General features: G+C 40.6%; 1 protein-coding gene across 1 annotated transcript in view; it reads left to right on the forward strand.

Annotated features, from left to right (window-relative positions):
- Positions 1 to 10,091, forward strand: part of LOC106888638 (microtubule-associated protein 9-like) — a 44,042-nt gene extending 33,951 nt beyond the window's left edge. Inside the window, exons 3-4 of the mRNA XM_014943017.1 lie at positions 8,012 to 8,108; positions 9,622 to 10,091. Of these exons, the coding sequence (XP_014798503.1) occupies positions 8,012 to 8,108; positions 9,622 to 10,091 (567 nt within the window). The remainder of the gene's footprint in view (positions 1 to 8,011; positions 8,109 to 9,621) is intronic.
- The last annotated feature ends 6,806 nt before the right edge of the window (positions 10,092 to 16,897 follow it).

Genomic DNA, 16,897 nt, shown 5'->3' on the forward strand with positions numbered 1-16,897 from the left:
CAATTTAAAAAAAATTTAAAAAAAAAAATGAGGGGTTTTTTTTTTTTAACCTTTTTTTTTTTTACTTTTTTTTTTTTCCTTTCTTTTGGATATCTACCTCCATCTGCTGCTTCTAAGTCTAATGTTCAGGAATAAATTAACCAGCCAAGAATACACGTATTCTTCATAAACTGCTACATAAATTAAATTGTTGTGAATTTATTCATCTTAATCAGCCCTTTCTTTTGCCCCAGTTTTGCTGTCTGTTCCTTCAACATCTATGTTTATTGCTGTATATATTGAGTCTATCAAATTCAAGGTCCCTTGAATACTCCAAAGAGCAAGAACCTACAAAGTGAAGTTTGCACACCTTCTCATTCTGACAGCATCTTCTTTAACTACTTACAAATCAGGATCAAGCTGTAAAAATGAGAGGATGCTTTGATGACAACATGGATTTCTACCTGATCTCCATGACAGCACATTTTATGGATATTATTATGTTCAATGCATTAAAAATGCACTATCATGAACTTAGCTGATCTCTTCTGGAAACACGGTAGGAAACCACTGAATAGAGTTCCAATAAAATAAGAAATATTTTGTTTTCATAACATTAGACTTTCTACAGGAATGAATGATGAAGAAAAGGTCAAGCTAAATTTCCTTTGAATACACCCAAGAGCAAGAACCTGTGAAGTGAAGTTTGCACACCTTCTCATTCTGACAGCATCTTCTTTAACTACTTACAAATCAGGATCAAGCTGTAAAAATGAGAGGATGACTTTGATGACAACATGGATTTCTACCTGATCTCCATGACAGCACATTTTATGGATATTACTATGTTCAATGCATTAAAAATGCACTATCATGATCTTAGCTGATCTCTTCTGGAAACATGGTAGGAAACCACTGAATAGACTTCCAATAAAACAAGAAATATTTTGTTTTCATAACATTAGACTTTCTACAGGAATGAATGATGAAGAAAAGGTCAAGCTAAATTTTAAACTGACGATTCAGTCTGACAGCTCTTGTTTCTCATGGTCCCAGATGTGGTTAAAAACATAGATCTTTTGTGATCTATTGGAATATAACCCCTTTCTTCTATGTGGCAGGGACCAAGCTGCTGTGTTAATCACTGAATAATGACAGTTTCTTTTAAGAAAAATACAAATGAAGAAATATATATTTTTTATCCTGAAAAAAGGGGGTTGTTATGTAAATAAATCATAGAAGCATAGAATGCTTTGGGTTTGGGTTGCAATGGACCTTAAAGATCACAGAGTTCCAACCCCCCTGCCATGGGCAGGGACACCTCCCACCAGACCAGGTTGCTCAAAGCCTTGAACAATGCTAGGGATGGGGCATCCACAACTTCTTTTAGTTAATCTCAGTTCTTCTTCTTAGTTTAAAAATATTTAAATTAAGTAAGTCACCTAATTAAAGACTATGTCATAGTGCAAATGCAAAGGGAAAGGGGGGAAGGACACATTAGCATTCTCAGATTTCAAATTTCCTTACTCGTATCCACCTAGCTGTTCAATCAGAGCATTAGTTTAGCCATCGTTTTCTGCTTAGAAAAAAAAATATCGAGAAATATACCTAAAGCTGTTCCTAGAAGTGACTGAAAGGTACAAAAAGATATTTTTAGAAGGAGCAATGCAAGTCCTACAGCTCTTTCAGGAGCAGCTGTGGAATAATCCAGGGATACTGGTAGAGGACTGCCAATCTGAATTAAGTTAATTAAGGTGAGTTGTCAAATCCTTCCCAGTTAGACTGGCAATGTCATGGTTTGAACAGATTGTTCTCTGAGAAAGAATGACATTTACTCAAAATAATATAGGTGAGGAGAACAAAAGGCTGAAGTACAATTGCGTATTTCTCTGCAGTGGTGGGTGGCTGGTTTTGCAGGTGAGAACAAAAGGCTGAAGTACAATTGTGCATTTCTCTGCAGTGGTGGGTGGCTGGTTTTGCAGCTACTACAGAGGAATTTGAAGCTGGTTCGGGCACCTTTGGGCCTCCGAGTGGCTGAGGTGGGACAGCACACACTGCGGGCTGCAAACTCATGGAGGAACCCACTTCTGTGCTTAGACTGTGCTGGATGCTTTCCCAACGCAATGAGGCTGCTCTCACCATCTGAGACAGCACAGGTCAAGCCCAGCTCAGACGCGTCGATACTGGATGTCCTGCAGCGAGGGCATGTGACTTCCCAGCACATCTAGCCCTAAAGGCATCAGGTTGATTGTATTTCTGGTCTTACTTCCAGACAAGCAAAATAAGAATATTGTATTTTGGCAGATTCATTTTTCATAGCCCTGCAAAATGTAATAGATTATTTCATGTGAACCGGGAGGAAAAGGGGAAGATGAATTTTTAATGTTTGTGCTGAAAGATGTCTGGGAGAGTGACCCACAAGGTAAAAGATCTCATTGTTGTTTAAAACTGAAGAAGCTACTTGACCTGTTGACTATGTTACTCTGCTAAACCAATACATATGCAAAATCCAAGAGCCAGATGCTCTCCGGGCTAGATGTCTACTTCCCATGGAGGCATTTATGAGCTGAGACCCCTGCAACCAACACCAAAAATCACTTTCTAAAGGAACATACATCAACTTGGGCATTTTGTCACGCCACTAAGTCTCCTCTCAAGTACAACTTTCACCTTTGGGAAGGAACACCAAAGCAAGCAGAATACCATTTCTCACCAATAAGGGTGTTTATATATTTTGACTTAAGATGACTTACAGTACACGATGGTAGAAGTTTCAATTTGTGTGTCATTTGTTCAGAGGAAATCCTGAATCCAGTCTTACAAACTGTAGCCACATGAATAAATAAACACTTCTGGAAGTTGTTTATAGGCATATAAGCCAGGCATGTGAAAAACTCATCATACCTGACTGCTTTCTGAGTGTAATGTCCTTCATGCAGATTGAAATCACACTGCATCATGATGCTCATTTTAAAAAGCTTTTTTTTTTAAGCTTCTGGGCAAGGCAGAGATTAACATGTGTTTGGGCAGCAGAATTAAATGTTACCTCTAAGTTTATTTTAGCCGAATTAATATGATTACTGGGATTATTTAGAGTGTTTTTCCCAATGCTCCATGTATACTTGAGAGAGAAAGAGCATGTACATTTCCTTGCCCAGTTCATACTTGTGATATATGCACCAGTTATTATTAAAAAGCAGATATTAATGCTCATTTTCATGCCATAAAATCTTCCCCTTTTTTTTCAATAAGCTTCCATACTTTTTTTTTTTGCTAAGCAAGGCTACAAAAAACCTCTATATTTATATTCAGAGCCCTGCATTCGTATTTAGGCATAAGTCCCATTCACCTGAGTGGGTTTTTATGGGATTTTTGGCTGAGGCAAGACTAGAAGATGCAAACCTGATGTTCATATATTTTGATAAAATCATCTTCACACATTTTGAATTCTTCAGTGCTGACAGTATTGATTTTTTTTTCTATATCCTAGTGACTCAGTGCATTGAATATTTAATAATACAGGTGATATTAGGCTGCATTGTGTGACTCATGTAGACAACATAATAATTGAAACCAAATCTTTGTCCTTCTATATAGTGTATGCAAGGCTGGGAATTTGATCTAAATGAATACGTCTTTCAAAAAATCCCGAGTACATCAGTGGCAATGTAAAAGAAGCTAGAATAAAGTGGACATTAAAAAAAAAAATGAAACAGTTTTAAAATTTCAAAATATTTTGCTGCCATCTTCTGGAATTTAATAAAATAGCCATCTCAAATCTTTGTAACATGGACATAATTTAGCCTTCAACAGGAATTGCTAATGTTATTTCCGAGAAAGAATACCTACATCTTGTCTTTACTACTTTTTAAATTCCAAACAAGTATGTCCAAGTACATCAGTGGCAAGGTAAAAGAAGCTAGAAAAAAGTGGACATTACAAAAAAAAAGAAACAGTTTTAAAATTTCAAAATATTTTGCTGCCATCTTCTGGAATTTAATAAAATAGGCGTCTCAAATGTTTGTAACATGGACATAATTTAGCCTTCAACAGGAATTGCTAATGTTATTACCGAGAAAGAATACCTACAACTTGTCTTTACTACTTTTTAAATTCCAAACAAGTATGTCCAAGTTCACATTCTACAGAGAGACGGAATAGCACATCTTCACATTTAAGGCTTTTATATGTGAATACAATAGAAAAAAAAAATTGTGCATCAAGCATAACTCTCAACAAATAGCATGAATTATCAGCAGATCTAGCATTATTTGGTTGTTAAAAAATATAGGTAAATAAAGCAAGGAGCTGCTCATAGATGACACATAAATATCAATAATCATTCACAATAAATTGTTAGTTTAAACCCAAAGTTACTCATTAGAACTTGGGGCCTCTTTCCCCCAGGTGTGTTGTGGCCTTTGCGTAACTGCACTGCTTTTAGAATGTAACTCTACATAAATAAACACGAGGCAAACAAGTCCTCAGGCTTTGGGCTCTGTCCTACATATTCTCTCCCTGTTTCTGCAAAAAATGTAAAACTGTAATGTATTTTGGGGAAGATTAGTATCTGCAAATATAACGCCAGTACAGAGAGTGTCAGAAGTTCTTTATTATCACTAAGACAACCGAAGCACTAATTTTATTTTAGAAAAGTAGCGATCACAAGCATTTAAACTGGAGGAAGAACAGAGGTTTTCCATATCTGTACACGGTCTTGAAATTTGACAGTTTTCATAGCACATCTTCACATTTAAGGCTTTTATATGTGAATACAATAGAAAAAAAAAATTGTGCATCAAGCATAACTCTCAACAAATAGCATGAATTATCAGCAGATCTAGCATTATTTGGTTGTTAAAAAATATAGGTAAATAAAGCAAGGAGCTGCTCATAGATGACACATAAATATCAATAATCATTCACAATAAATTGTTAGTTTAAACCCAAAGTTACTCATTAGAACTTGGGGCCTCTTTCCCCCAGGTGTGTTGTGGCCTTTGCATAACTACACTGCTTTTAGAATGTAACTCTACATAAATAAACACGAGGCAAACAAGTCCTCAGGCTTTGGGCTCTGTCCTACATATTCTCTCCCTGTTTCTGTCCGAGAGATTTTCTTCTGCAAAAAATGTAAAACTGTAATGTATTTTGGGGAAGATTAGTATCTGCAAATATAATGCCAGTACAGAGAGTGTCAGAAGTTCTTTATTATCACTAAGACAACCGAAGCACTAATTTTGTTTTAGAAAAGTAGCAATCACAAGCATTTAAACTGGAGGAAGAACAGAGGTTTTCCATATCTGTACACGGTCTTGAAATTTGACAGTTTTCTTTTGATGCATGAGATCAACGTTCCCAGAGGTTTGGTTGCCTCCATCACTGGTCATACAGTGGACAGATGGCCTCTAGGACACCCAGCTGTCCTAGAACTGTCTAGGACAGTATGTGTGCTGCTTGGCATGGTGCTTGGTCAGCTGGGGGTTGGTGTTTGCCAGGTGAAATAACTGCAGCATTAGGAGATATAAACACCAGGCAATTTACTTTTACGCCACTGTCATTCCTTCACCTCTAAAATTTCATTCGGGTTAATGCATAGGTGCTATGAGATATTATGGAAAGTGATGTTCACGACAGTGCTTAAATCCTAAATAAGAAGTTTTGGACAATTATCTGACCATAAGAGCAGGGTTGATGAACCTGTGTCACTCCTGTCTCCTACTGTGATGGCATGTGCTGAGTGACATCCATGTACATACATCTTGTGGTAACAGCTGTGTGGCTTATACGAAGGATACGGGCATAAGTTTCAGTGGTTGCCAGTGAGAGGACGAGGGGCAACGGGCACGAGTTGGAACATAAGAGGTTCCACTGAAATATGAGAAAAAACTTCAGGTCAGGGTGACAGAGCCCTGGAACAGGCTGCCCAGGGGGTCGTGGAGTCCCCTTCTTTGGAGATTTTCAAGACCCGCCTGGATGCAGTCCTGAGTAACATGCTCTAGCTCTAGGCAATCCTGCTTCAGCAGGGGAGTTGGACTAGATGATCTTTATGGTCCCTTCCAACTCTAAAAATTCAGTACTTCAGCTGGCTTCTGCAGCTGTGTGAAGTCTGACTTTGGCCCGGGTAAGAAAGTTGCTCAGCACTGACAGAAGGCGCCAATTTTGACACACAGATCATAGAATGGTTTAGGGTCCAACCCCCCTGCCATGGGCAGGGACTTTCAGCTGGCTTATGCAGCTGGGTGAAGTCTGACTTTGGCCCAGGTAAGAAAGTTGCTCAGCACTGGCAGAAGGTGCCAATTTTGACACACAGATAATCATAGAATGGTTTAGGCTCCAACCCCCCTGCCCTGGGCAGGGACACCTCCCACCAGACCAGGTTGCTCAAAGCCCCATCCAGCCTGGCCTTGAACACTGCCAGGGATGGGGCATCCACAGCTTCTCTGGGCAACCTGTTCCAGTGTCTCACCACCTCATGATAAAGATTTTCTTTCTAGTATCTAATCTAAATCTCCCCTCTTCCAATTTAAAACCGTTGCCCCTTGTCCTGTCACTACACTTCCTGACAAAGAGTCCCTCTCTGGCTCTCCCGTAGGCTCCCGTCAGATATTGAAAGGCTCCTATAAGGGCTCCCCGGAGCCTTCTCTTCTCCAGGCTGGACAACCCCAGCTCTCTCAGCCTGCCCTCACAGCAGAGGGGCTCCAGCCCTCTCATCATGTTCCAACAGGTCCACGTCCTTCCTGTGCTGAGGGCTCCAGGCCCGGTCACAGCACTGCAGGCGGGGTCTCCCCAGAGCGGGGCAGAGGGGCAGGGTCACCTCCCTCCAGCCACCGGTCCCCTGTGCCGGTTCCCTACGCCTCGGCGGGCGGTTACGGAACACGGGGGGCCTCGAGGTCCTGTCTGAGCGGCGCTGTAAGGCTCAGCCTCGGGGGGCTGCGGGGGCCGCCGCCACAAGGCCTGAAGGCGGAGCCGCTCCGCCGGGCCGCCCTCCTGCGTCGCGGCGTTGCCAGGCGACGGGCGGGGCCGGGGCTGCCGGGGATCTGTGAGGGCCGGGGCGGGGGCCGGCGGCAAAAAAAAAAAAAAAAAAAAAAAAGCCGATTGGGTGTCAAAATGAAAGCGGGGAAGCAGGTTTCCTGCCAGAAGCCGCTCCCCGCACATCACCTGGGGAGCGATGGGTCTGAGGCCGCCCCTGTGGCTATTGGTCCTGCAGAGGTGGCTGTGGCTGGAGCAATGGCTCTAAGGCCGCCCCTGTGGCTGTTGGTCCTGCAGAGATGGCTGTGGCTGGAGGACCGGCAGTGGCCAACAGCAGGTGCCTCAGGAGCAGGGTGAGATCCACGTCAAACAACCTGCTCTCCAGCCTTCGCTGGTTTGTGCCTCGGGGTCTGCCAGTCTGGAGATGCTGCTGTATTTCCTAATGTATCTGTAATCTATAAATAAGGCCAGTTGCTTTCAGAACCCATGTAAGCACGCTGTGTCCGTGATGCCCTGCACTAGAGACTCCAAAATACCAGCAGTGGCTCATGTGAAGTTCATCCTTGGTTTGGGACCTGTTGCCTGCGTCAGTTTCTGGCAGTCAGTGGGGAGGTCACAGGTCCCCGCTCGCCCACTCTGCCAGGCAGGACTATGCGGACCGTTTGGTTGTACTCTGGCCGATCAAAACATGTGAAAGGCAGAAAAAGTGTCACATGATAATACAAGGTCAGTAATTGCCAAAAATGGAAGAGAGATGTGGGAGTTGGACTAGATGATATCTATGGGCCCTTCCAACTCTAAAAATTCAGTGAAAATCTGCAAGATCTGTTCCTTATGAAGATGAAATATAAATTTATACATGGAGGGTTTTTTTTAACACAGAAAAATTGGTTGAATGATAATAAAGTGAATGCACTGTATTTTACTTATCCTTCACAATAATTTTCAGTTAAACGTGCTCAGTTTTACTTATATGTATGTGTGGGAGGGTGGAATTAGTGCTGAACTTGAAGCAGTGAATCTTCCCTTCAGTGTAAATCTATTTGTGAAACCATTTCAGGATGAGTTACAAGAAGCAAGTTCTGCTTCTGCAGCAAGAGAAGAAGCAGCTGAGTACTCAGATGACTTTGAAAGTGACGAAGATGGCATGTTAAACGGTAAGACAGAATTAAATATTTTTCCTCATGGTCTTCCCTTTCTTAGCTCATTACTAGACCATGGAGAATCTTTGTGAGTCAATATTATTTAATGTTCCAAGATTTCATATTTTAAGAATTTCTAAATCACTTAGTCCTCCTCTTCCAAGTTAGGAGCAGAATTCCCAGTGAAATCAGTGGTGGTGCCAGCCTGCTGGACCAGGTGCAGTCTGTGCTGTTCCCTACAGTTGTGATGGCCAATTTTACTCCTTAGCTCTATTGTTTACTTTACACCTGGATGAGACAGTAGCGCACAGTACTGTGAATGAAAGTGGACATGGTCAGAGAAAAAGCCATTTGTTGTCTTGCTGTTTTCTTGCTGTTTTCCCAGTCGGGACAATCGGCAAATAAGGGCTGCAGGACACACTGCAGAACACCCTTGCCTGGCACTGTACACAAACCAGAAACAGGTTTGATCTGGCTGTTTTTCTTGTGCCAGGATGCATTTGATATTTGATAATGATTACGATTAGTCTAATGGATTTTCTTCCTCCTGGTATGGTGCTGCATGTTAAGTATTATAATGGTGGGTTTTTTTAAAGGACTTCCTCTGTGTCCTGTTTTTCTTTTACATCTGAAACATCTTTTAGAAGTTCTCAGGATGTTTTGATTTCCCTTTGCTGACAAGATTTAGAAAAACAATCAAAACATTTACAAAAAATCTTGTCCTACGTTAAATACGTTACTCAACTATCAGGACATTCTTTTGTCATCTTTCACAAGCTTTTGAACGCTGAAATAAAGTCAGTTAGAGGTAACAGACTGCAGGAAGATAAAAAATATTTTTGTTTAACATGTGGACCTTAGCATTGAAGCAGATACCTGCTTTGAGTATCTTTGTGTGGAGTTCAGATGGGAGAGAAGTAAAGAGAATAGAAGGGGAGGATGGATTCTGGTAACCAAACATGCCTAACTTTGTTGTTGTTGACTTGCTTCCACTTCTTATGGCATTGGAGACATTTTTTTTAGAAGGTATTTAAACTGTATGACAGGTAAGAATTAAGAATTTGAAGTATTTTCTTCAGTTGGGGGCCATGGAAACAGATGACGGGAAAGGAAGTAGAATAAGGATCTAGTTTGGCAGAAATGAAGAGAATAGAAGGGGAAGATGGATTCTGGTAACCAAACATGCCTAGCTTTGTTGACTTGCTTCCACTTCTTATGGAATTGGAGACTTTTTTTTTTTTTTTTTTGGAAGGTATTTAAATTGCATGACAGTTAAGAATTAACCAGTGAATATTTGAAGTATTTTCTTCAGTTGGGGTCCATGGAAACAGATGACAGGAAAGGAAGTAGAATAAGGATCTAGTTTGGTGGCTTTGCAGAGATCAGAAGTGCAGAAAGATAAATGCTCAGAGATGTAAGTCAGGAGAGTGTTATGTGAAAGATATTGTTAAATTATAGAAGGCTTAGTTTCTGTGTCCCATTTTTTTCCACTTGTCTCAAATGGAAGTTGATAATGTGCTATTTTCAGGTGTTGGGGAAGAACTTAATGGAAGTAATTCAGGTGCTGAAAGCACTAAGAAATCGGTTGCTGTTGAGAGTCCTCTCTCAGATGATGATGATGCTTCACAAAAAGCAGCAGATTTGGAAAACGAAGCTGCTGATGACTTGACTCTATCCTTTCATGAAAAGAAGCTTCAGCAGGTAATGCTTTTAGAAAGTGGAAACATACAGGATGACAGAAAAGATGAAGAATGTTTGAAAAGTCAAAATGAGGGTAATGACAGAGAAAATAACGAAGAGCGTTCAGCTGCTGAAGAAGATAATAGTGAAAGTGACCGCTGTAGTGACTTGCCTATTTGTGAACTGCAGAAAAAAAGAAATAAAGAGGAAAGCACACCTATACCAAGGCCACGGGTGCACAAAGCAAGAAATGCTTCAGTATCAGGTGAAAAGAAAGCATTTGAATTGTTTGTTAAGCATTTGTTAATTGTTTGTTAATTGAATTTGAAAAGTTGTTACTTTCATTGCTTAGCCATATTACAGTACTTTAAAGTGTTGCAGTTTGGGTTATGCTCTGTGTTAAGTATCAGCTGCTTTGGTTTGCAGGGAATTTATTCAATGTTCTTCTAAAAATACCTGTTTTGATAACCTCCAGCTGCCAGGGGATAAACGGAACCAGTGTGGGCTGAGTAGCAGGAGGTGCTATTTACCTTTTCCTTTCAGGAGATGAAAGCCAGCTGTTTGGGTACTTCAAGTCCAGCTCTCTATCCATGGAAGACAGTGCATGGAAGGGGGTCAGGGGCTACAGAGTTGCATCTTCTGTGTGTGCATAGCACAGAGCGACATATTCACGCAGTGTCCACAGCATCCATGCACCCTTTAATAGAAAGGTCTTTAAACAGGCATCCCTACTCTATCACCAGTGAAGTTGGACCACAGTGTTCACAGCTATAACGTTGAAGTTGTGATGCTGAGACTTCACCATGCTGTAGCGTAAGAGATTGTCACAAAATGAGCTGTAACCAAAACATTTGTGAATGGTAGAGTGCTCATCACTACTGAGTTAAGCCTTCAAACGATCTTTTACTTTGAAGATACTGATACACTTTGGATGTAGTCAAATATGTTAACAAAAAACTTTAATGTTTCATTATAAGAATAGTTACTTCATTTTTACTATGGAAAGTGGAACTTGGACCATCCCTACTCTGCCACCAGTGAAGTTGGACCAAAGTGTTTGCAACTATAACGTTGAAGTTGTGATGCTGAGACTTCACCATGCTGTAGCGTAATAAATTGTCACAAAATGAGCTGTAACCAAAACATTTGTGAATGGTAGAGTGCTTATCACTACTGAGTTAAGCCTTCAAACGATCTTTTACTTTGAAGATACTGATACACTTTGGATGTAGTCAAACATGTTAACAAAAAGCTGTAATGTTTCATTATAAGAATAGCTAGTTCATTTTTACTATGGAAAGTGGAACTTGGAATTCTGCTAATTGACTATATGTGCTTTTACAAATGTAAAGTGTTCATATTTTTTATCTACTTCCTGATAGGAGAAGAATTTGTCCTGTTTGATGTGGAGAGAAATTTCTAGCTGGTCGTTACCTGTGATGGAAAATAACAACTTTGAAATTTGTAGAGCATGATTAGGGATACAGCTCCTTTTTTTCTTCCACATGATGGCACCAAAGTGCTAAACATTTGGATGTGCAACAGGGCACTGCAGATGCCTCTTTCCTGGCCAGTATGCCAGGTTTCTTCATGTGCATCTAAGTAGTGCAGTGATACTGGCATATTGTCTTCAGTGATCAACCAATGTAAACTTTCTTATACTAGATTAATTGATCCCTGTCCAACAGAGGAGGTGACTGTGCAGAGACTAATCAGCTTTTTCTGCTCCTTTGATTTTTCTTGTGTTTTACTGCATGGAAAAACTCTCAGTGCACTTGTAGGAATATTGTTGTGACCTCTAAGCTCTCTAAACTTCACACTAATTATATAATTAGACGTTATGCAGCTGAGAAGGCTGGATGGGCATGGTGAGTCTCCCATTTCCTGCGATAGATGTGCATGAACTAGGACTTAATAAGAAATGCTTCCATGGCAGTGTGCAGAGTTAGATACACATTTCTATGGGGATCGGCATATGTAAAGAAAAAGGCAGGTACAATGCCATCGTATGGCTTGGTCTTGTTGATGGCAGGGCAGGGGGAAGCAAACATGAAGAAGATTGGATTACTAAAGAGGAGGAAGGTGGGCATGTTAACAAAAAGCTGTAATGTTTCATTATAAGAATAGCTAGTTCATTTTTACTATGGAAAGTGGAACTTGGAATTCTGCTAATTGACTATATGTGCTTTTACAAATGTAAAGTGTTCATATTTTTTATCTACTTCCTGATAGGAGAAGAATTTGTCCTGTTTGATGTGGAGAGAAATTTCTAGCTGGTCGTTACCTGTGATGGAAAATAACAACTTTGAAATTTGTAGAGCATGATTAGGGATACAGCTCCTTTTTTTCTTCCACATGATGGCACCAAAGTGCTAAACATTTGGATGTGCAACAGGGCACTGCAGATGCCTCTTTCCTGGCCAGTATGCCAGGTTTCTTCATGTGCATCTAAGTAGTGCAGTGATACTGGCATATTGTCTTCAGTGATCAACCAATGTAAACTTTCTTATACTAGATTAATTGATCCCTGTCCAACAGAGGAGGTGACTGTGCAGAGACTAATCAGCTTTTTCTGCTCCTTTGATTTTTCTTGTGTTTTACTGCATGGAAAAACTCTCAGTGCACTTGTAGGAATATTGTTGTGACCTCTAAGCTCTCTAAACTTCACACTAATTATATAATTAGACGTTATGCAGCTGAGAAGGCTGGATGGGCATGGTGAGTCTCCCATTTCCTGCGATAGATGTGCATGAACTAGGACTTAATAAGAAATGCTTCCATGGCAGTGTGCAGAGTTAGATACACATTTCTATGGGGATCGGCATATGTAAAGAAAAAGGCAGGTACAATGCCATCGTATGGCTTGGTCTTGTTGATGGCAGGGCAGGGGGAAGCAAACTTTACGCTGCTGAGAATGCTGGATGGGCATGGTGACTCTCCCAGTTCCTGCGATACATGTGCACGAACTAGGACTTAATAAGAAACGCTTCCAAGGCAATGTGCAGAGTTAGATACACATTTCTATGTGCATTGGCATATGTAAAGAAAAAGGCAGGTACGATGCCATCGTATGGCTTGGTCTTGTTGATGGCAGGGCAGGGGGAAGCAAACATGAAGAAGATTGGATTACTAAAGAGGAGGAAGGTGGGGAGCCAGAGGATAGGAATCTGTAAGAAACTGTTGCATGGTGGTTCTGCTGCCCAGTGACTGCCTTAGGGAGGGAAGAGACATCACTAAAGAAGCTAGAAATATGCTGAAAGCCCTCCTCTTCTTCCGCATTTCTCATGATGTCTTTTCCTACCAAAGCTGTTCTGTTCTGCACCATGTGGAGAGAAGCAGTCTTCCCTCTGTATCTTCTCTAGTAAGTAAAGGGACAAGCAGAATAGCAAAAAGTTTTTGTTACAGTTGTGCTGTATTAGATATGTTCTTCTATATTTATGAAAACTCTGTCCCTCTAATTGTGGACAAACTCTTGAGTGTCGTTTCAATGTATACACAGATAATAAATTGTCTATCAAGAGATTATATTAGAAGCTTTAAACCTTTCATTCAGCTTTTTAAAATAGTGGCTGTAACTCTTTATATAGCTGTCTCTCTATGGCCTCACTCTATTAAGAAAGTTCTGCTATGCACAGAATCACAGAATGGTAGGGGTTGCAAGGGACCGTCAGAGATCACCTAGTCCAGCCCCCCTGTCAAAGCAGGATTGCCTAGAGCAGGTTGGACAGGAACGCATCCAAGTGGGTTTTGAGTATCTCCAGAGGAGACTCCACAACCTCTCTGGACGGCCTGTTCTAGTGCTGTTACCCTCAAAGTGAAGAAGTTTTTCCTTGTGTCGAGATGGAAGTTCCTGTGTTCCAGCTTGTGTCTGTTGCCCCTCATCCCATCGCCAGACACCACTCAAAAGACTCTGGCTCCATCTTCTTGACACTCATAGTTTAGATATTTATAAGCATTGATGAGATCCCCTCTCGGTCTTCTCCAGGCTAAACAGACCCAGGTCTGTCAGCCTTTCCTCATAAGAGAGGTGCTCCAATCTCCTGATCAGCTTTGTAGTCCTCCACTGGACTCTTTCCCTCTCTTTCTTGAACTGGGGAGCCCAGAACTGGACACAGTACTACAGATGCGGCCTCACCAGGGCCACACTCTTCTTGATGCACCCAAGGATGCCATTGGCTTTCTTGGCCACAAGGGCGTATTGCTGGCTCATGGTGAACTTATTGTCCACCAGGACTCCAAGGTCTCTCTCTACAGAGCTGCTTTCCAGCAGGTCAGCCCCCAACCTGTTTTTTTAATGAGCTATTATTTAAATAGCTCATTTAACTGAAAATAGTTGGCTGAATCTAGCTTGACAAAATAGTGCTCCAGACTGAAATGTCTTTAAATAGACATAACTGAAACGATAATATTTATTTTTAACTGCAAGTATCAGCATTTTTTCATTAGATGGCTGTTATAAACCATTACCTCAACCAGGAAGTATTTTGAGAAAAAGTGGTCCTTTAGAAGACAATAAGCTTAATACGTCAGAAGGAAAAATAACTTTTAGAAATGGATGGTCTTCATTTCCAGCACCATCATCCCAAACTAATCTGAATGCCCAAGCCATGCCCAAGAAAAAATTGCTTGCTGAAAGCCCTGATCCTGAAGTAAGAGAGTATATGTGTTGATTTTTATTTTTTTTTACTATCTACTTTGGAAACTAACTGACAAAATTTTCTGGGAGAAAAATAGAAGCAGGAAAAATAGTCTTTGCCCGTAGCATTCTTATGATGAGAGACAGATAAGAGAACATTATTCTTTTTCTTTTAACTAGAAGCAGGACTTTTTGATGGTTTGAAGCTTTATGTGCTGATTGGTTGATTTGTTTTATTTTTCCAAATATAAAACACAAATTATACTTCTCCTAGAGAGTTCTGAACAAGCACTCTACTAAAGTATTATAAAGTCAAGTTAAATTATTCTGATTTGTTATTATTTGCTCACTTAATTACAGAATTACAGAATTGTAGGAGTTAGAAGGGACCTTTGGAGATCATCTAGTCCAACACCCCTGCTAAAGCAGGATTGCCTAGAGCAGGCTGGACAGAAATGCCTCCAGGTGGGTCTCCAGAGAAGGAGACTCCACAACCTCTCTGGGCAGCCTGTTCCAGTGCTCTGCCACCCTCAAAGTGGAGAAGTTGTTCCTTCATGCTGATATGGAATTTCCTGTGTTCCAGATTGCCTCTGGACACCACTGAAAAGAGTCTGGCCCCATCTTCTTGGCAGTTGTACTTCAGATCTTGATAGGCATTGATGAGATCCCCTCTCAGTCTTCTCCAGGTTAAACAGATCCGGGTCTCTCAGCCTTTCCTCATACGAGAGATCCACAGTCCCCTGATCATCTTTGTAGCTCTGATTGTCACTGTCTGGTCTAAGGGTCCATGGCAAGAAAGTACTTTACCACCATTTTCCGTTAATTTTACTTCCCACAATGAAAGACATGGAGATTCTGATTTACTGATGTATGGAGAAGCACCACCTGCAAAAGGTGGAACTTAGCTACATGGAACAGATAACTGTTATCATTTATACCCTAGTAATACCTGATGGTCCAATACAAGTCTTCTTAAAAATCAGTGGCATTCTTAATTCCCCTTTTACTCTCTTTTAGTTCTTTCTCATGCCCTTGTGTCTCCTCTTGTTCTGGTTTTGAGAATCACCCAGCCTCATTCTTACACTTGTGTCCATGTACAGTATCATCCCAGGAACGGAGAGGAAGGGATTAAAGTTTGAGAATTAAGTTTTTGTACACTGACTTGTGTCAAGTATATGCATCATTGTCTAAGCATCTTTGAGAATTAAAACAAGTAATTTTAATTCCATTTCCTCTTATGCTGTCAACATAATTAGGGTGAATCTTTGACTTTTTCCTGTGCCTTTTCCACGAAGTTTAATACAAACTAAGGACCGCTTTTCTGTATTTTTTTTTTTGGATTTGTGAATCCTTAACAGTTCTTAGGGAATGTGCAGGCCCTTGAGGAAATATCAAATCTGTGAGCTTCTCAGCAATATCCATTGCACTGATCTCTCTTAGTCCCCTTTTTCCGACTGGCTACAAAAAAATCCATGGACCCCAGGTTGAAAAGCACTGGAATAGGCTTAGACACCTGTTTTAATTTCCTAAGGGAATCATGCTGGCAGGTAATTAGCTGTGTGCAGGACTGTAATGGGTAGGTAACAGACTCTCAGAAGCAGCAAGAAAAATGCTGTCTGTATGGTCTGTGTAATGGCTATATGCTGCAGCCTGACGGAATAAAAGATAGGACTTGGCTTGAAGAATTTAGTGCAGAAAGGTGAACAAAAGTTGAAAACTCAGGCAACGTGCTGAGTAGTAAATAAAAAATATGCTTAGATCTGTGTTTAATTTCAGTTCTTTTTTAGGTTTTGCTGATACCTTGGATTAGAAAATCTGTTCAGTATAGCTTGGTGCTTTTAAGCGTCAGTAACGGAACAATGTCTAAGGAGAGTTTGTATGGGGAAGATACGAGGCTAGGAGCAAGTCAAGAAAGGAACTACAATAATAATACTCACAGGTTTTATGTGGCATTTTTAGGTTAGCCATTAGAAGTTTAGTATTTTGTATACATTTTGCAAACGGAGCCAAACTGACTTGCACATGAAGTTCTGTGAAGTTCATGCTACAAAGCACATGTAGTCAGTAGTTCGTCTGCTGTCTCCAGTGTCCGGTGCGCTAAGTACTGCAGCTTAATTAGAGTTGTAGAGTTTCTGATGCCTGCTGTTTATATTATATACAGTTGTACTATTTAGTAAGTGTAAAGTAAAATATGAAAGCTCATATATCAACAGAGGGTAGAAAATGGTTCATATAAATTCAGAATTCTCCTTGTCACCTTGAACTTACCAACATCACTGTAAATCTAGGTTAAATTACTTAGCTTGCCAGCACTGATATTCCTTTCTGCAGATAACCTGGAGTTAATCTCTCATCCACAACTTACATTTCTTTTAAGAATTCCATCAAAAAATTGTGGTAGACTGCAGTTTGGAATTTACCATGGCCTTCTTCGGTTTGTGTCTGAATTGTTTTACAAATTTAGATCTCTGCATTAGCAGCAGTTCAG

This window comes from Calidris pugnax, unplaced genomic scaffold (assembly GCF_001431845.1).
Source record: "Calidris pugnax isolate Ruff unplaced genomic scaffold, ASM143184v1 scaffold15, whole genome shotgun sequence".
Lineage (NCBI taxonomy): Eukaryota > Metazoa > Chordata > Aves > Charadriiformes > Scolopacidae > Calidris > Calidris pugnax.